This window comes from Amphiprion ocellaris, unplaced genomic scaffold (genome assembly GCF_022539595.1).
Source record: "Amphiprion ocellaris isolate individual 3 ecotype Okinawa unplaced genomic scaffold, ASM2253959v1 Aocel_unscaffolded244, whole genome shotgun sequence".
NCBI lineage: Eukaryota > Metazoa > Chordata > Actinopteri > Pomacentridae > Amphiprion > Amphiprion ocellaris.
In genome coordinates this window covers 10,847-31,680 of record NW_026559416.1, presented here as the reverse complement: position 1 = coordinate 31,680, position 20,834 = coordinate 10,847, and the positions used below count along the sequence as shown (strand labels likewise).

The following is a 20,834-nucleotide window of genomic DNA, read 5'->3' as shown; positions in this document are numbered from 1 at the left end:
TGACTGGTGTGAGCCAATTACGGCAGCTGATTCTCATTGCTGCAATCAGACTGAAGGCAGGTGGAACAGTCAGGGAGGAAGGGCTGAAAGCAGACAAGCAAAATCTGATTAGGAAAACAGACAAGACTACAAAATTCAACAAAGACTCTAAAGTAACAACAGAGGGGAAATTTAAGAAAACCATAAATGAATAACCTAAACTAATCCATCAAAACCGGATACTTACAACGGGAAGAAACTCAGCTGAAGGGGTAGGTAGGAAACCCATACAGGAACCGGCAGGGGTACAAGGGCAGAGTCGTGTCCAAGAAGCTCTGGTGGTCACGAGTCGACGCAGGATGTGCGCGTCCAGTGGTGGAGCAGGGAGTGAATGACAGAGCTGGCTTATATGCTGGGAGGTGGAATTGCAAACAGGTGACTGGTGTGAGCCAATTACGGCAGCTGATTCTCATTGCTGCAATCAGACTGAAGGCAGGTGGAAGATTCAGGGAGGAAGGGCTGAAAGCAGACAAGCAAAATCTGATTAGGAAAACAGACAAGACTACAAAATTCAACAAAGACTCTAAACTAACAACAGAGGGGAAATTTAAGAAAACCATAAATGAATAACCTAAACTAATCCATCAAAACCGGATACTTACAACGGGAAGAAACTCAGCTGAAGGGGTAGGTAGGAAACCCATACAGGAACCGGCAGGGGTACAAGGGCAGAGTCGTGTCCAAGAAGCTCCGGTGGTCACGAGTTGATGCAGGCCATCAGAGCTCATGGTGGAGCAGAGGAGTGAATGACAGAGCTGGCTTATATGCTGGGAGGTGGAATTGCAAACAGGTGACTGGTGTGAGCCAATTACGGCAGCTGATTCTCATTGCTGCAATCAGACTGCAGGCAGGTGGAAGATTCAGGAAGCAGAGAGACACAGTAGAAAGTTTTAATCACAGATTAAAGTGTGGCTAAATGCAAAGAAGAAAAAAAACAGCAGGAGAAAAAAGGTGAAACACTTAATCAGTCATTTACTATGGAAGTCTAAAAACAACAGAGTTAAAGCTTTATTAAACAGGATGATAAAACAAGGCTGAGTATCGAAAGACTTGATTTCATAGATTCAACTCTATAATCAGTCCTATCAGTTCTGAAATCTCTGACAATGTGGTTTCTTACTCATTTCATTAACAAAACAGAATGAATTAAGACTCCAATAACTCTTCATTAACAAATCTGAATGTCCCTTGAGCTACTTCCTCCCCATTTTAGACAGCAAAAAGCCTTTTAAAAAAAAAAAACAGAAAGAATCCTGAACATTGGACATGTTCTTAACACATTTTTAGTCTGACTCACCAAATGTGCTGTTGCAGGTAGGTGCCTGCCATTTCCAGCAGCATTTCGTGTAATATTCTTTTCCCTTTTGCTATTCGAGCGTTACTGTTTTCCCATTTACTTTGGAAAAAGCAACAATCACAGCTGCTAGTCACCGTGCTGAAAATGGCAGGCAGGTCCGCTTGGTTCTTTCAGTGAATTAGCCATTTTAATGAAGGTGCTCCACTTCTATATGCACAAATGTTCCACCAAAACAAATTCCCTCAGAGGTGATTTTGCAGGGACACCATTGCTGCATGCCTAATATGATTTTGACTGACTGGGGTAAAGACATACAAAGAAACCGGGACGTATTTCCACCCACAGCAGAATAGCAATAGGTGCACATAGACCGTTCTTCAATGCTGACACATTCATTCCATCCATTCATTTCCCTCCACATAACCAGTTCCAGCAGGCTAAGCAGGTCATTCCATCTGCAATTCCATTTCAAGAGAATTTCTTGCTTTTGTTTTTCAGCCCTCCTTCAAGGACTGTTTTCTGGCTCAGCTCAGTCATTCTTACACAGTGAAAGGGAAAATACATTATATTAAAATATACAAAAATACATCTATTAAATAGATGTAGAGTACATTACTGATTACTCATCAGACGTTCTATTCAAAGTGATGATAAAAATGCAGAAGAAGATTTTTTTTTAACCCCTTTTTCTGGATTTAAAAACATATTTCCACACTGCTTCTGACCACCAATCTGTACAAACAGCAGCTCCATTCTCCTCTTTTTTATCTACTTCATTGCATGATTGCCATCTCGGTAACTTCAGAGCTGCCGTTAATCGCCACCTCCCACGGCCTACACTGCTTGAGTTTTCACCACTCTGCCTATCTTTTGGTGGAAGTCAGCCGCCCACCCACTGCAGACACTCTTCATTAAGTCTCGCTGTATATGTACAGACAGATACCAGTTCTTCTTCAGCAACACTCATAGCTCTCAGGGCTATGCATTGCATTGCACCATGAATACAAACTACATTTGTGAACAAAGATTTACATAGACTTGCAAAGAAGCACGTATGTCATGGTGGTCCTGAGTTTCCAGTGACTCCTGTAACTCTGAATTTATTGTCATGGAATCATTAAAACACACTCTGTCACAAAAAACAATCATGCATGTTGTTTTTCTTCGATGACAGGTACTTTGGAAATATGACAAAATCCACTGCTTCAAAAAGAATGTGCAAACAGCAATGGTAATATTTGGTTAAACATCCCTTGGTCATTTTCACCTCAACTAGATGCTTTCAGTAGCCATCTCCAAGTTTCTGGCTGTGTCCTTGACCACCCATCTTGACAGAATCGGTGCAGTCCAACTAAATTTGTTGACTCACACAGACTTGTTTCTTCAGCACAGTCCACAGGTTCTCAATGGGGTTAAAGTCAGGAGTTTAAAACCAGTCTAAAACCTTAATTCTTGCCTGATTTAACCATTCCTTTACCATGTTTTTGGTCATTGTCTTGTTGGATCACTTAACTCCATCCAAGACTCCTTCTGGCTGATGATTTGAGGTTTTCCCGAAGAATGTGGAGATAATCATCCACAAGAACCAACATGCATGAATGTTTTTTGGGACAAAGACACGTGTTTCGTTCATTCCAGCATAGAAAATTAAGAGCTATAGCAGTCACTGAAAATTCAAGATTGCCACAATATGCACGGTCTTTACAAGTGTATGTAAGCTTTTTTTCACTACTGTACATACTAACATCAGCATGATAACAAGCTTACCCTGACATTTCTCATGGTTGTTAGCGTGTCCCAGAAATGACAGATCATATATTTTCTACATTTGTTTTTGATGGTTCAATACAGTGCCAGTTTGTATTCAGATTTAAATATTTTTGTCCTCATAATTTGCCATATTTTTGTCAAAACACTCAAAGTTCTTAACATATAAGTATTTGAGAAATTCACATTTTGCTTTGATAATGGAGCTACATGGAAGCTTAGGTTTGCCCAAGCTTATTTCATTCAGAGGCCAATTTTCCAAACTACTGTTGGCACAAAGAATCACCACAGTTTTTTGGAATCATCCTCTGGGAACCATAAATGCTTTTACAAAATTTCACTGGACAATCTATCCAATGGGATTTCAGACAAGACCAAAATGGAGCGACTGAAAGAGCAACATTTTAATCCATAGAATCATATTGAATGCATGGCTAAAAAACACAGACTACTGCCTGGACATCAGTGTAGATTAGTTTAAACCTAGAGATCGTGCTGTTATCTTTATATTCAAATGGAATCAGGAATTAAAACAATGCAAGAAATAGGCAGAAAAGCATGAGAGCTGGATGTGTGTTTGACCAAGAGGAGTTTTAATAAGCTGAACAAAACATACTCCTACAACAGCCTTTTCATATTCAACCCAACACTTAACTGAATGGAAGACAGTTATCATGCACACTACTTCTGGCTCTAGGCTCATCTCACCAGAATACTTGTCACTCTTTGTTTGTATAGTACTCTTTTGTATGTTATGCCTTTTATCCTTCACCGCCAGTGTTTGCTAAATAATGAAAGGATATCATCTGTACGTTCTTGTTACATGTTGCCACATTGTGAATTGAATTATGAGTAATTATGTATTGTAAGTTATCATGAACACTTTTCTGCTCCTGACAGGGATCTTAAAATAGTAGAATGTATAACAGGGGTATATTATAGCAAAACAATAGACAGATGATGCAGCTGCGTTGTGTTTAACTGATGCCACATTAAAACAACAGCTCCAGGGCAAAGATGTCTCATTTAAATGAAATGCCTGTTGCCTTGACTCCTCAGATTGCGGACGTACAAACTGGGAAATGAGATGAGGCATCAAATTGTTCTGATCAACCTCCACAAAATCATTCAGCAAAATGTGAGTGCAGTCCATGTTGTTGGCAGCATGTAAACAGTAAGTTAATGCCCTGAATCGGTCCTGTAGCTTGCTACATTAGAATAGCATGCTAACATTTCTGTTATTCTAGCTCACTCCTTGTTTTTGTTAGTTTTTTGAATTACGTTAAGTATGTCCACGTCGCAAGGTCTGGATAGCTTTCAGCGCATGTGTTTTTTTCTGCCCACATTTTGGTGATTTCAGCCTCCAGGCTTCAGCCTACTATCCCACCACCTGCTCTGTAGTTGGTTACCAAGCAAGTCCAAAGAATTTGTGCTTGTCCTCCTTGGTTTTTTTGTTTTTGTTTCTTTTTGTAGATTTTTCTGCATTGTTAAATCCTTCTCCACCTGTTATTCAGCTCTTGGGTTGATCATTATTATTGTTATTATTATTATTATTATTATTATTATTATTATTATTATTATTATTATTATTATTATTATTATTATTATTATTATAACAAAGCCTATATTTTGCTGAGAGAAAAACTTCCTTTGTTTGTCAAATGGAAAGGGATGCATTCATTTTGAAATGGCAATAAACTGTTTGTTTGATGTCAAACCAAAGCGACTGATGGAACAGTTCATATGCAAGTTAAATGCATTCATTTAACATTAAGAGACAGTTTGTACAGAAAAATACTTTTTACTGAGAGAGGAGTCAAACCTGGGTTATTTCATCTTTAGCTCTATTCCTGGCTGATAAGTGCAATGCATACAAATATCCCACCTCTGTTTGGTGGGATGAAAAACACATTAAAAGTCATCTCCCATGGGTATAAAGCTTTAAAACATTGACACCGCTTTGAAAAACAAAGTTATACAATAACACTGAATAAATCATTAAAAAAACATGACGAAAAAAATAGCAGAGGTAAAACAGGGAGTGATAATGAAAAATTTTGAGGGGCCCACATAGGTGAGTCCTTGGACTTTATTTACTTATTTTTCCAAACCAATGCTCAGGTAAGAAGCTTCAGCAGCAGGAGGCTTAGCAGAGCCTAACGGAAGACAGAAGGGGAGCATGCTGTGCTTTAAAGCTAAATCAGCTAAATCAATAGTAAATCACAGGGAGACGTGAATGGGAGTAATGTATGTTCTTCTCCTGGAATTTGTTGAAAACCAGCAGCAGCAGAAACTGCAGTGTTAGTAGAGAATGACTAACGGGGTAAAGCAAACAGTAGATCATGCAGTAGAGCTGCAAGGATTAATCACAAAGGTGCCGGTCAGTAGAAGAAACCGTGACTTTAAAGGTCAAACACTCCCGTTGTGGGAGAATGTTAGGGGAAAAAAGCGAGCCTCGATAATGAAAATCAGGGTAGGGATGCAAAAATTCATCTCCAGCCAGCTAAGAAAACCAGGAAAATATCATCAGTATAGAGTTGGAAATTAGTGATTGTGATGTTTATGAAATATGCAAGCAAATGGTGACACATGGAAGACAAATGTAGTTTTAAAACAACTGCCCCCTGTAGGACAATGCTGGGGCAACAACTTTCTCAAATAAAACCACAGAATGATTTGTCAAAATCATTGGCAATGTTTTAGAAATAAAAGCATATCCTGTTCTAATATGGCAGTGGAGGTTTGGTTACAATAGTTAAAAATACGATTGATTTAGTTTCACTTTACTAACTAAGGGTAGTTTATTGGAATGTCTGTTGTTCTCAGGCCTCTTTTGAAAAAGAGACTAGATTAAATAACGTTTAAGGAGGGCTTTTATTTCACAGTTAAGATAATAACCACTTTGTCAAACATGAGGAAATATCACAGTAAAAAACTAATTTATTCCGTGTGGATGAGCATATGACGTTTCAAATAACTTGACTGCCTGAAAGATTTCCCACACTGGTTACAACAATGTGTTTGTAGACTGATCCAGCTCTCCTTTACTGAAACCACTCCCACCCTCATCAAGACATCTGTACAGATCCCAGCAGGTCTGGTCCTATGGAGCAAAAAACAAAGTGTCAGTCACAGCAGTGCAAGAGGACAATAAATGGCAAATGCTACTGAATTACACAGGAAGAGGTAAGGGTGTAGCAGTACACAAAAATCACTGTTGGGCACACACACACTCAGCTTTGAGATCATGGTTCATTATGTTCAGAGCTTAAAATGGGAACAAGAAATACAAAGCATTACAGTGCTTCTTTTATCCTTTATTCAAATTAAACACGGGTGTGATGAACAGACTATGACTGCATTTTCTCAAAAAAGCCTGTCAACACTGCTGTAAGTGGCAGCAACTTACTAACAACAAAGTAAAATTTACAAAAGTAAATTCAAATCTTTTTTTTTTTTACGCTATTTTTTTGGCCTTTTTATCGGCTTTATGTAGGCACAGTGAGATAGATAATAACCAACACAAATGTGTGTAAAATGTTGATAGCTGTTTTATACAGCTAAAACAAAGGACACCGATGCGTATAATATGTGTACAGGACATTGAAAACATATCATCATGTTCATTTTATGTTTACCCAGTCGTCCTCATCAAATTAAGAAACGTCATTAAATATGAAGCAAAAAAAAAAAAAAAACGTCAAACATTTATTTAGAGACTTTAAAGATTGAATGGAGTTCAAACTGACCCCAAAAGTAATAGGAGGGCTAACTATATAGAGTAGTGATCATCAACTGGCGGCCCGCGGGCCGAATCCGGCCCGCCGAACCGGTCCAATCCGGCCCCCGACTGGATTCCAAAATTGTGAGGATCAAAGAGAAAATATCATGTGGTCCACACTATTAAAGCAACTGAAAACCACAATAACTGAGACTCTTAACTATCAGTAATCCCCACCATTTATGACTCTATTTAGGCTACATTCCGAAATGAGGACAGACTCGCTGCACTGTTTAACATTTATTGTTTCACACAGTTCTTTTTTTTAACATAACTTTTCCTCATGCCCTTACTTAACATTTGGTTTTTATTTCAAAGTCTCAACAACAAGCTTCAAACTAGTAGACTTCTCAGGACAAAAAAAGGAGGGAAAAAACCAACTGGCATAACTTAAAATAGCATGGTAAATAAATACTAACCTGGTACCAGAACAAAACAGGTCACAAATACTGTTCGCACATCAAATAAAACGTTAAGTGGGCTATAGCGATTTCAGATCACAAGGCTGAAATGGGCTCCTCACACTGCTTAATGGCTGAAGTTACATTTCCCCTCTGACACCAACTTTTTCACATCAGGCTTGGCCGCTGTCAGACTTATGCGCAAACAGTCCTCCAAAGACTGGTTTGACAGTCGGTTCCTCTCGTGTGTTTTTATCGAGTTCATCTTGGAGAACGCAGCCTCGCAGGTGTAGGTTGAACCCAACATGGTGAGCACATACATAGCCAGCGTCTTCAATGTGCCATAGTCCTCGGGACAAGACATCCAGAATGCGCTCAGGCTTTCAGCACCATGGAGAGCAGCCTGGATTTCAGCCAGCTCGCTCTGAATGGACGCCTCGTCCAACGGCATCATTTTCACTACGTTTGTGGAGAATTGTGGGTGTTGTCCTCCAGCGGAAGCAATGCCAGCAGGCTCCTCTCGGAAATCTTTGCCATCAAAGTATCTGACAAAAACGCACAACTGTGAAATATCCGTGTTGTCAGTAGACTCATCAATAGCCAGTGAAATGTATTTGGGCTTCCTTGATCCCGTCAATGACAGCTGGCTGGACATGCTCTGCCAAGACGTGGACACGACGTGCAGCAGTTGAAGCAGAGAGAGGCATTTGTTTGACAGATGCAATAACTCTGTCCATGGATTTGTCGGGGGCACCGTTCCTCCAGAACGGTGACCATGCTCTCCTTTAAAAGCTCACTTTCCGTGAAAGGCCGGTTATGTTTGCAAAGCACCCAGGCAGCCTGCAGAGATTGCACACCTTACTCTCTCTTGATCAGTTAAAGTTCGAGTAATAATGCCATTTGCACGGGTGCAGGCAGATTTCAATGTGGCCATTTTTCTCTGACGGGCCTCTGACTGCTCAGGATATGAATCCTTGAAATTTGTATGTTTAGTGTTGTGGTGACGGCGCAGATTATATTCTTTTGCAACAGCAACAGTTTCGTTGCAAATGAGGCATACAGGTGACGCATTTCGGAAGGTTGGCATGATAAATGCCTACTTTTCAGTCCAGTCATTATTAAAGGATCTGTTTTCCACATCCCTAACCTAAACAGCTACCACAGCATTCTGCAGCACCATGCAGAACCCTCTGGTCAGGGGTTTATCCTACAGCAAGATAATGACCCAGAACATCAGTCCACGCTCTGCCAGAACTACTTTAGGAACAAAGAACCAGACGATGAGCTTGAAAACATGGAGTGTCAGCACAGTCTCCAGACTTCAACCCCATGGAGCTGGTTTGGGATGAATTGGACAGAAGAGTGAAAGTAAATCAACCTACAAGTGCCACACATTTATGGGAACTTCTGCAACAGGGTTGGGAAGAACTTTCTAAAGAATATTTGATTTCTATTGTGGAAAGAATGCCACGAGTGTGTTCAGCTGTTGTATCTGGCAAAGGCGGCTACTTTGATGAGTCAATAGTTTAGAATACATTTTGGTTTCTAAATAGGTTTTTTTGAACATCATTTGTTTATGTGTTCTATGCTTTCATTTCAGAGTACAATGAGACATGAACATGCATACTTTCCAATACAGAACTGGAAACATTTAGGTATTCTAAAACTTTTGACCGGTAGTGAGTGGTGTGGGCGCACACACACACACACAGACACACACACACACACACACACACACACTCATGAATGCACACAGCGAGAGAGAGCAATGTTTCATACCTTATAGGACATAAGATCAGCAAGAAGCATGACGTGACGCCGGTCGATGCTCATTCCGTGGTTGACCATGGTGTACTGAATGTCATTGATGATGGTGGATCTTGCAGCCTCAATACCCAAAGTCCTCTCAACCTGAACAAAGACACAGAGCAGCTTGTAAAGAAGAAAAAACATTCTAACATTAGTCCAGGATGTTGGGTAGAATATAAATATATAAATTGGATTAGTCAAGAGGTTTAAATTTCTTACTATAAAAATAAAGTGTCTTGATAAATTGAATTAAAACTGTATGTATCTTGTAATGTTGGAGTAATTCAGCCATATATGTTGGAAAACACATTTTCTTTGGCCATTAATTCAGTTGATTGTTTTCTCCACTAATTCATTCTTGTTATGTTTATAAAATGTCAAACCCAAATATATTCAGGTTTACTGTCATAAAAAACAAAAAGATTTACATTCATGATGCAGGAATCAGGCGGTTTTTCACTTTTTATCTTAGTTTAGTCAGAAAGATAGTTGATAATGTGTGACTTGTTGCAGCTTGTGAGCCGTAAAAGGTTTTAATCTTTGGGGCCGAGTGTCAAAAAAACATTTAGAAACCAACATCAACAAAACACTCAACAAAGATTTGAACATCATTAAGGGGAAATCCAACTTTTGCATGACAATGTCCTAATTAAAGGACATTAATTTCCAATGTAAATGTGTGATATTCATCCTCTGGAGCTTTCTCTTCACATCGTCTTCCACCTGGACTGGTTTAGTCGGGAGCATGTGCAACAAACATTTGAAAAACTGCACTTTAGAACATCAATGAATGACACTGAAGTTTAATCTCTACATAAATGAGACTGAGTCTGGATGTGCTGCTCTGTCATTAACTCCTAAGTTCAGGGAAAGTTCAAACAAAAGAGGACAGTTCAGATAAGACTTGAGAATGAGCTTATTCTGAACAAACATCTCAGACTTTCTGAGCTTCAGCACCTCTAGCAAGATATTTTAACAACAAGCAACTCAAGAGATCCAGAAGTTGGAGAGAGTTAGCTTTAGCTGAGCCAAAGAACATGTGGGACGTTAATCTAGCAAACATTTCAGACTTTCTCTGTGAATTCTGAGAAATAATTTCCTATTTAATGACAGAGCTACACATCTTAACTCAGTCTCATTAAAACAGACTCTAATTCAGTGTCATCCATCCATATTAAAGTGCACTTACCCAAAATGTTTGTTCCATGAGCTCCAACAAAACCTGTCCAGGTAGAAGGCCACTTTGACAAACAGGAAGTGGACGATTCCAAGAAGATTTATATTATTATTATTCATTCACTCACACATTCTCACTCGGCGGTGGTAAACTACGTTTGTAGTCACAGCTGCCCTGGGGAAGATTGACGGAAGCGTGGCTGACAATCTGCGCCTACGGCCCCTCCGACCACCACCAACATTCACACGCATTCATACTCCAGTGTGAGTAGCAGCACTGGAGGCCAGGTGGGTAAAGTGTCTTGCCCAAGGACACAACAGCACATGACTAGGACAGAGTGGGAATCGAAACGCCGACCTTTCGATCATTGGACGACCCGCTCTACCACCTGAGCCACAGCCGCCCCACGGTAGGTATAATACATTAGCTCAAATACATCACTAAAAATTTAGCTGTTATACATTAGCTGTAGTACAATAGATGCAAACAAATGAACACTCGGGCTGGGGCTGGAACTATTACAAATTCACAATCTGCTGTTAATGTCTTCTCTGGAACTTTTACACCGCATGCTGTGACCTCTGACCTCTTCATCATTCTACTAACAAGTCAGGACTCTGGGATTAAATCTGGGAAAAGTCATGTTGTTGATGGACCAATAGATGGCAGCAGAGACTCAGACACAAATCTCTGTCCCTGCAACCCATCAATAATCAATAATAACACTGATACATTATCAACCAATCGTATTTTGGTCATTTTGTACACATTTCTGGTAGTTTTAGCTCATATTTTGGTCATTTTGTTCATATTTATGGTAGTTTCATCTCATATTTTGGTCATTTTATTCATATTTGTGGTAGTTTTTTTGTCATATGTTGGTCATATTATATATATATATATGTATTTCTGGTAGTTTTATCTGTGTGTGTGTGTGTGTGTGTGTTTTATACATATATGAAGAAATGTGTAAATTGAATGGAAAGTCCAGTGGGAGTCTGAGTGTCACCAAGTCAGAGTTTATGTCTCAACTGCGGACATTAGAGAAGACAGGCGGAGACAGTCTTAGTGGGCGGAGCTAAACTACCTGAAACCTGTGTTTCATTCGTTATAGATCTCATTCTGTCATTCTGAAATCAGTTTATTTCTCCCCCTCTTCTCTGTAACTATTTAGTTTAGAATTCTTTGCCTCTCCTGACAACTTTTGATAGAACAGCAGAAAAATACCTTCAATTATTACAATATCACTGTGATTCTCCACTGTGTATTATGCAGAATTGTAATATGATAGCAATTTATTTGTGTTGTGTTCATTATTGATGCCTTTAACCCTTCCATGCATAGAGGTCATGACAGTGTGCAGCTCTTCTAAAGCTGTTTTCTTGTATGTGCATGAGTTTTGATGGCATAGTTGGACATCAGCCACTACAGTGGATCCTATTGCATCATTTCTTCCACTGCCAGTGATTGGCTAGCCATTGCAAATTCTTTAAAAAAAAAGAAAAGAGTCAAACCAAGATGGCCGGCAGGCAGCCAGAAACACCAAGTAGCTCATTTTCTTTTGTTCAAGCCTCCTATAAAAAAAGAGACCTTTGCAGGAAAGAAAAATATGGTGACATCGAGGAACATCTAAGGAGTTATACAATTGCAAAATTTTCCAAGTATTGATGTTATATTGGGAGGCAATTATGATTAATCTCATGTCCACTAAAGTGCACATCATGCATCACCAGCTATATTTCAACTACAATTCATTGGCCACAATTAGGCTATTACTGCTGCTGTTCTTGAAAATATGTCATCTGAGAGACTTGGGAATCTATACAGGAGAGTGAATCCCTCAATGCTGTTTGAATTATTTATGCATCAATTATTTTATTTTATAGTTCACATCACATTTCACAGTTCAATACACTGTATATCATTTTATCCATTTGTTTGTTAAATCCATATTTCTAGAGCAAAATGCATGGTGGCCATCTCAGTGGACATGTAAATATATTTTTTAGAAAAATATCGTTTTAATTCCTTTTTGGACAATATACTAACATACATGAATTATTGACACACAAACTTACAAATTCTCAAAATACAAGCTCCTCAACTCTGTTCTTGGTTACAGTGATTCATTAGATGTACTTCTCCTATTTTTCTTAAATTACCATGTTTTCTTAGCATCATCAAAATTTAACTGAGTTTTTTTTTCCACAATGTGATTTCAACATCATCAAAAAATAACCTGTGCTTATTCTAGTGATCTTTTTTGGTAATATGTTTCTTGATTACCACCCATTTGTGCTTCTATCTGCCTTCATCTTTGCAGACGGTGCCAACATGATTGACAACAGATGAGATTGTTCTTAATTATTCATTTGTAAGAACTTCAAATTTGTTATTTTTAACTGCTCTAAGTCTCAAGCAGAGAAAGCATAAACCTCCTCTTTGGTATAATCTGAACACGACATCATGACGATTTACTCTAATGAAGCTGGTCGAGTTTTGAGGAAAACACTTTAAATGAACAAGTCAAGTATATTCTAACCACCTGGAGCCTGATGTGCATCAAGAAACATGATGTTTCTTGATGCACATCAGGTGCTGCTGATCTGATCTGACCTGACGTTCAGCCACAGCATCAGTGTCTGATGAAGATAGGACAGCAGATCAATCCTGTCTAACATCCTACTTCTGTTTCCTCTCACCTGAATCTTCCAACAAACTCCCCGACGTCCCTCCATCTGACGAGCAGAGTCCGTTCAAAAAGTTCACACTTAGTGCCAAAAATATTCATTCAAAGATGAAGAAACCATGAAAAGATCAATAAAACTAGGTGAAGGTTAAATAAAGTGGAGCTGTGTGGCATGTGTGTTGGTGGTTTGATCCCGTCAGGTGTGTCTGAGTGGAACGTACCACCTGCTCAGGTCAGCGGGGGGAACACAGAGATACAAAACTTAAAAATCCTGGCTCTAAGCCATAAATACAGTTTAGAGTGGACTTCACAGTTTATGTCACATGAGTGCATCTACATTAGCATAACATTTAATTTAATGTAGGATGAGTTTTACTGCTCCAATCACAGACTGACCTGCTGCTGACATCACCTGTTCACCCGACAGCAGCAACAAACTGGAGAAGAACCGAGTGCTTCTCGATCATGGATCAAATAATAATTCAGTGGAATCTTTACTGCAGTAACACATTTTCTTCGCCATCATATTATCTGAAAACTAAAATGACCTCTCCTCAGTGATGCAGCTCGGTGAACTTTACCCACTGTGGGATCAATAAAGTTTATCCTTATCCTTATCAGAGCAGGGGGGCGCTACTGCCCCTCTGGCGGACACAGGCGGTAACGACACTAATTATTATTTGAGGGCAAAGCTGGCGACAGTACAGATGAGCAGCACTTCCTGTTTCAACGTAAAACTATCGTAATGCCTCTTAGGCTAAAACGTGGTTTTGTGAGACTCAGAAGAATCTGCAGTATGAAACAAAATTTATTTAAGGACCACTAGCTTGTCGACTCCCTCAAATAGTGTTTGTTGTCACTATACGTTCAAAAATGAACACGTTATAGCTAATGTACAATGCATTCGTGACCTGAAGTGTTAGCCGAGGCTAGCGAAAGTGCTAAAGGAGGGTTTGTTATGACACGGACTAATACCTTAACACACGTAGCTCTAAAATCAATTCTCTCCAAGGACACAGAGCTCTAGGCTCCGTTTACTGTCCCAGGTCTAATGTTTCAGCCGTCGATATCGTGATCAGCACCTTTTAAAGAGACGCTGCTGGGGGGTAGCGCTGGAGTTAGCTTGTCGACTAGCTTCTGATTAGCTGCTATGCTCGCTAAACGCTGCATCACATACGCAGCTATTGATTGGTCATTAGCTACGTTGTGGATTCATTTTCCTGTTTGGACGTGACTCAGACTAACAACAAAAGTAATCGGAGCAAGGTGGAAGAAGCTAGCTGTCGTCAAATACGACTTGGTTTACACCGGAGATCCTTCTGAATCGACCAAAATCGCTTAGTAATACGTTTTGGCATAAAATGTACAATAAAGAAAGATGCTTTTACGTTGAAGATGAACAGGAAAGTGCTTGCTCACCTGTAATGTCGCCAGCTATACAGTTAGTAATAATGTCGTGTCGTTAACCGCCTGTGTCCACAAGAAGTCAGTAGCGCCCCTCCTGTGACATGATCTTACATGGAGAGATTCGATGACAGCAGAGACTCAAGGACACAAATCTCTGTCCCTGCAACCGATCAATAATCAATAACAACACTGATACATTATCAACCAATCATATTTTTGGTCGTTTTGTACATGTTTCTGGTAGTTTTTATCTTCATATTCTGGTCATATTCACAGGATCACCTGTTTTGAGAAAATCTCCACAACTCCTTGCACCGCTGGGCATTTTCTGCACTTTTACAATTACATGTATTCCACAAGCCACTTTATGCTGATGTCACTTATAGTGTAGTAATACGGTATTCATTCATTTTTCATTCTGTATATATTTCATTGTTATTATAATTATTATCTTTACTGTAGTAAACTGTAGTTAGTGCTGCTCTGAAAGATTTTGCTGCTCTAACACTGGAAATTTTCCCCTGACCTGGGGAGTAATAAAGGACTGTTGTGATAATCTATGTGCAAGAACTGATACCTCATCTTCCTGTATATAGTCTTCTACATGGTATTTAAAAAAATCTGCGCATATATCCCTCTGGCTGGAAACTGATTATAGTTTACTGCTATCGGTGTATGCTCTGGCATTAAATATACTACATATATAGCTGGTGGTAAATTCAAAAATATGTAGACGAGCAAATCAAGTTAGTGAGGGTGATGCAGAGTAGATTGATGGAATGGGCAGCTGGAAGCAGTGGGCTGGAGGAAGGTCAAGCAGCAGCAGCATCCCACAGATGGAGATTAGGCCAGTTGGTGGGAGAACCACCACAGATCTGAAGCATCCAGCTCTGGGATCAGGGACACCGGAGAAAGGACACAGGGAGAAACAGAGTGAGTGTAATGCAATAATGGTATATATTTACTGGTATACCATTGTAATATAATGCTAGATAGAGAAGGGCTCAGTGCATCCAGAGAGGTCCTCCAGCTGCCTAGGCCTGTAGCAGCAGTACTAGGGGCAGAACTAAGGGATGTCCAAGAGGAAGACTCCAGCTGACCCCCTCAGGGTCCCCCAGTCAGTCCTAACTATAAGATTTGTCAAAAAGGAAGGTTTTAAGCCTGGTCGTAAATTAGAGAGGGTGTCCGCCTCCGGAACCCAAACTGGGAGCTGGTTCCACAAGGAGAGGAGCTGATAACTGAAGGGCTCCTGCCTCCCATTCTACTTTTAGAGAGAAGTTACAGGTCGCTTCTCCAAGTAAGCCTGCAGTCTGAGAGCGAAGAGTTCTGCTAGGATAATATGGTACTATCAGGTCTTTAAGATATGATGGAGATTGGTTGTTAAGAGCTTTATATGTCAGAAGAAGGATTTTGAATTCTATTCTACATTTCACAGGAAGCCAATGAAGAGAAACCAGCATAGGAGAAATATGATCTCTCTTGCTAACTATCGTCAGTACTCTGGCTGCAGCCCTACACTGCACTACACCAACACTGATTTAGCAAGTCTGAGTTCTGAACCGTGGCTTTGGTACCAATAAGCCGGTTTTGTGTAATAGCCTAAAACTGCCTCAGATTGTTGACTGTGGTCATAAAGACTTATTTACTGAGCATTGAGAAACCTGCTTCTTGGAAAAAAAGAAAAGCATATGAATAACATAAAATGATATGACATAGAATAATAATTATAAATACAGTGATGTTACTTTGAACAGGTGAATGATCAGGGAGCCTCTGTCACTCAGGTTGTCTACAATCTGGAAGTTACTGATGTAACGATGCACTGAATTGGACAGCTGGACACACACATAAACAGAGTCAGCTGTTAGCTAGTTAGCAACGCCGCCGTCCTAAACATGCGATCATTCATGTCTCATCCATTAGAAGGTCATTATCATGATGTAGTAAACTTTTTACAAACTTTTATTTAAAATACTACATTCATTTTAAAGACACTTAAATACACCATTGACACAAGCTTTCAGATTTTTCTGCACTAGCACTAGAAGGTGATTACCATCTCCAGGTCAGAGTTTTCTGGGGTGAATCCAGTTGGTAGACTGATATCAAGAACCACCATCCTGACGTCTCTGGGTCCTAGAGCCCTGCTGTGAATGAGAAAAAGAACAGCACTGACAAAGGGCACGATGACTATACGACTATAATCAGCTGCTGTCACATTGTTCATGTAAAGGCATAACGTACAATCAGTCACTGATCAGATTAAAGTCTTTGAGCATGTGAGCAGCAGCATTTTAAAATGAGTCTGAAAGAAAAACCAGAGGAATCAGTCTTTACTGAGGCACACCAAGAATCCATGAAGAACTACCTGCAGCAGCAGACTAACAGATGTACCTGCATCTGCAGACCAACAGATGTTCTTCCACAGAGCTCTGACATCGTTTGTACTTCAAATACTATATTTATTGTATTATGAACTCTTATCATGCTCTATTTTTATTGCAAATAACACCAATTTGCACTTTATTGTAAATATTAACAGTTTTTTAAGCTCACCTCTGTAAATACCAGCATTTTAGGCAGATTTGGGATGTCTGTTGCATGCTCATTCGCACAGTGGCCCTCTATCTTCTATGTAACACGTGAGCTCATGCATACCTTGAATCTCCCTAAGGGAATGAATAAAGTACCTATCAGATAATGTACAGAGTGTCAGTCCACAGAGGAACTGGCACAAGATATTTTGAACTACCCAAAGCTGTGAAACTGTGCCCTGCAATTTGTAATAAGGTAGTCGATATTGCTGCCGATCTAACATTTTGCACAGTCGTGTACACGTATAACAACAGCAACTACTTGATCTTGTCTGACTTTTCTACATCTGCTGGAGGCTTTTTCTGGTCCAGGACAGCAGCAAAGCATTAATTAATGTACAGCTGTATATATTATATGGTGGGCTAGAGCGTATGTAATAGTGTATTTGATGTAATTATGCTCCAATGTGTTATTTTGATCTTAACAAAAATAATACTAACAAAAAGTCCCTGAAGATGAGCACACACAGTCCTTGCATTGTGATGTATGCAAAACGTATGTATTTTAAGAGATTGTACACGAGTGTTTTTAAATTTAATTTACTAAATTTACTCAGGTCAGCAGTCAGAATGCTTTGTTTTTTTTTTGTTAAAGTGCATTTGCTTTAATTTGTCACCCGTCTGAAGGACGTCGTGTAAAATATGTGATATAGTGTGAGAATTTGATCTACCGCTGGATCCTTCAAAAGTGACGTTGAGATCAAAGTGCTTGCAGGGCATTTTCTCTTCCACCTCATGCAGCTGATTGTAATAGGTCACAACCCGTGGTTGTCTTTCCCTGTACTGGAAAGAAAACCACGTGTAAGAGGCACAGAGGAGAAAACAAACAAACAAACATAAGAGGAAAAGCAGACAGTAGCGTATAAGTATTGTACTCATAAACAAAGCCCTTAGCGGCAAGGTCTTCGTGATATTTCTGAAATACATTTAGAATGGATTGTTGCGGTTTCAGCACGCCATGAAAGTGAGACTTGAATGAGGTCAGTCTTGGTTAGTAACCCCATACTCCATTCATGTCATTCTACAACATTCTACAAGTCCATTCTTATGTATCGTGATAATACCTCTAGTATTCCTTGTCCATTTCCTCGAGCCTCTACTTCCAAATCAAGATTAGCAGGCAACTGCGAACAGAGAAGAAGATTGTTAGGTTAAGATGAGTTCCTTTTTGACACGAGATATGGGTTTTGCTCGTTCAATCATTGGTCGCTTTTAATGTAAATCTCTTGTGAATATAGGTTGTAATCCTACACTATAAATGAAGTATCAGCTTCGTACCAGACTTTTCAGAAGTGAATATCACCTATATTTAACACACATAAAACAATATTCAGTATTAGGCACAAACCGACATATTAAGAGATTAGTTGGTTGTATATTATTCTCCACCCAGAAGCGACTCCAGGATCGCCTCACTTTCAGCAAACACAGTGCAAACACGGCGCTTGAGCTGGCTACAGAGGGGAAAACGTGGATTCAAAGTGTTGACAGCTACTTCCTAATGAAAGTTAGTTTATGATGTTATTTCAAGGTTCACTATAGTTTTTTTTTTGTTGTGTTTCTTTACTGGTGTTGCTATGTATAGGGAGCACCAGTCAAGAAAACAATTAAATCATTTTTTTTTTCCATTTTGATTTTATTAACCTTTACTTAACCATAGAGATCCTGTTGATATTAAGAACCTCTTTTTCAAGGGAGTCCTGGCCAAGATAGGCAGCAGCAAATACAAAACACAGTTATGAAATTACACAGTTAAAACATGATTAAAATACGGAGGAAAAAAAACAATAAGAAGAAGAAGAATTAAAATCATTAAAATCACCAGTATTACAGTACATGATGATTCCTGTGAACTACTCTGTGTTTTGCTCAGTAGCCTGACTGGAGAATCTAAAACAAGTAGGTATCTGCCTTCACATGTAAACATGTTAACAGCATGTACGATGGTGTCAACTCGGGAAGTTGCTCGAGTGAGAAACGGTTGAAATTCTCCAAACAGAACAGACAGCTGTTCCATGCTCGTACATACTTTGTGTGGTTGTAGTTTTGAACCCGGTACTGGAGGAGTAAAGCAGTCCAGTATCAGTCCTGCATCAGTCCTGCATCGGTCCTGCATCTGAAAACACCCCCTTAGCATCTCGGCCTCCCCCACGGGTGCAGCCAATGTCTCCATGCTCCACCACGTCCCAAATCTGAGCAGAAGGTTAATCAAGAATGAGGTGACATGACTTCATATTTTAAAATGATGCCTGTTCGGGTTAGACTTATTAAACCCACTGCATTCCAGTGTGTATTAAATCATGTCAATTAAAAACTGACTTTTAGAAGTATTGTGCATATTCACAAAGAAGGCATTAGTTCTTGTTGTTGCTATTTGGTTCTATGGCAACAAAATGCGGCACTGTGGAAAATGGAGAATCTGAGAAAAATGTGGAGATTGTTTTATGAGTAAAGTCAATTCTATTTTAAACCCTTCTATCGATGATAGAAGTTGTCCTCATGATGATAAGTTCTTGAGGACAACTTATCAACCCTAACCCTCTCAGATAGAAATTCACGCACCTTCCTCTGTGTGAGTCTGGCCTTGTTGAGAAGATACACAGCGTTGTCCACAGCCACCAGGCTGACTTTTGCAGCCGGGTCACCTCTGATCTGAAAGCTGAAGCTCTTCCCAGGCATAGTCTCTGCAAATGCCGTCCACTGGCCTGACTTTGAGCTGTAAGAGAAAATGAACACAGCAATAAACCAAACTTTTAATTATCCTGTTGGTTTGTACAACTTTTCTTGCTTGGTTTGCGTGGTTTACTTGAGCTTGACTCAGGTCAATATTGTAAAACTGAAATAGACAAAAGACAACAACAACAACAACAGAGAAAAGAAAATAAATCACTATACAAGCACTGATACATTCATGAACACAGCACGTATTAGACATGTACCGAACCCGACAGAAACCGTTCACCGACATATAACTCCAACTCTAACCCTCTAACCGCGAGTGAGGGTTCTCCAGGTAGGTATTTTCAGAGTGGCACAAGGTATGAAGGTGTGCCCGTTAAAGAACACGGCAGCCAGACTTTCCAGGTTAATGATGTTTATTGTTGTTGCAGATAACTCTGTGCTGCACTGTAGACAACTGTGGCTACTTGTGGATAACTGTGGCTAGCTGTGGTTCTGAAACATCACAAACAGGAATACTGAATCAGTAAGACATTCAGCATAAATGTAACCACAATAATAATTATACTATGAAACAGTAACACAAATGCACATAAACACAATAACGAATGGGCAAAATAGTTATGCATTGGCTCAGCATTTCAATCACATGACAGGTAGCAATGTAGCCAAACCCGCTCGGGACAGACCAACATGTGGGGCTAATTGGCATAAGCTAACGTCCGTCCTGTAAAGTGTCGCTAAACACATCAACGAAGTAACACTAAACAGTGCATAACTCATGCTCCTACTGGTGGAACACATGACCACTCACCTTCATCATTTACACACAGCAGGTTAAGGAAGAAAAATGCAACATGCATCCAGTTCAGACATTGTGCACAGATAGAACTAGCTAACAACTGGTGCTGCAACGATGGAGAAAAGCTACGTCACAGCACGAGGTGCGTCTCAAGGACATTACGTAAAAAAACACAAACATCCGATTTAGCTCAACAAGGGAGGAAATACAACTATAACGGCAACCCATACAACATCATGATCAAAATATGAGAGCTTTCTAACAACACTGTATGACATATTTGAACTACTTGACAAATTATAACAGAAACTTCTAACATGACATTTCTATTTGTGCTTATGTACACGTTTTACTCACAGACAAATAGTCTCCAAGGTAGCTTAGCTTAGCAC

At 39.6% G+C, this 20,834-nt stretch overlaps 1 protein-coding gene across 1 annotated transcript; it reads right to left on the bottom strand.

Moving 5' to 3' along the window:
• Positions 1-3,675: 3,675 nt before the first annotated feature.
• LOC129348467 (DNA-directed RNA polymerase III subunit RPC1-like) lies at positions 3,676-13,515 on the bottom strand. Its single transcript, XM_055008824.1, has 3 exons — positions 12,974-13,515; positions 9,065-9,196; positions 3,676-6,206 (listed from the first exon to the last, which is right to left on the bottom strand). Exons 1-3 carry the CDS (start codon positions 13,007-13,009, stop codon positions 6,111-6,113), a joined length of 264 nt encoding a protein of 87 aa, XP_054864799.1. The 5' UTR covers positions 13,010-13,515; the 3' UTR covers positions 3,676-6,110.
• Between the last annotated feature and the right edge of the window lie 7,319 nt (positions 13,516-20,834).

What these genes read in the sequence shown, in the direction of transcription:
- LOC129348467 (XM_055008824.1), bottom strand. Translation starts at nt 13,009, where the DNA reads ATGGAGGGACGTCGGGGAGTTTGTTGGAAGATTCAG. An exon ending in GAGTTTGTTGGAAGATTCAG is followed by an intron (nt 9,197 to 12,973) that starts GTGAGAGGAAAC and finishes GTCTTTGTTCAG; the next exon opens with GTTGAGAGGACTTTGGGTAT. An exon ending in CTGATCTTATGTCCTATAAG is followed by an intron (nt 6,207 to 9,064) that starts GTATGAAACATT and finishes TTTGCTCCATAG; the next exon opens with GACCAGACCTGCTGGGATCT.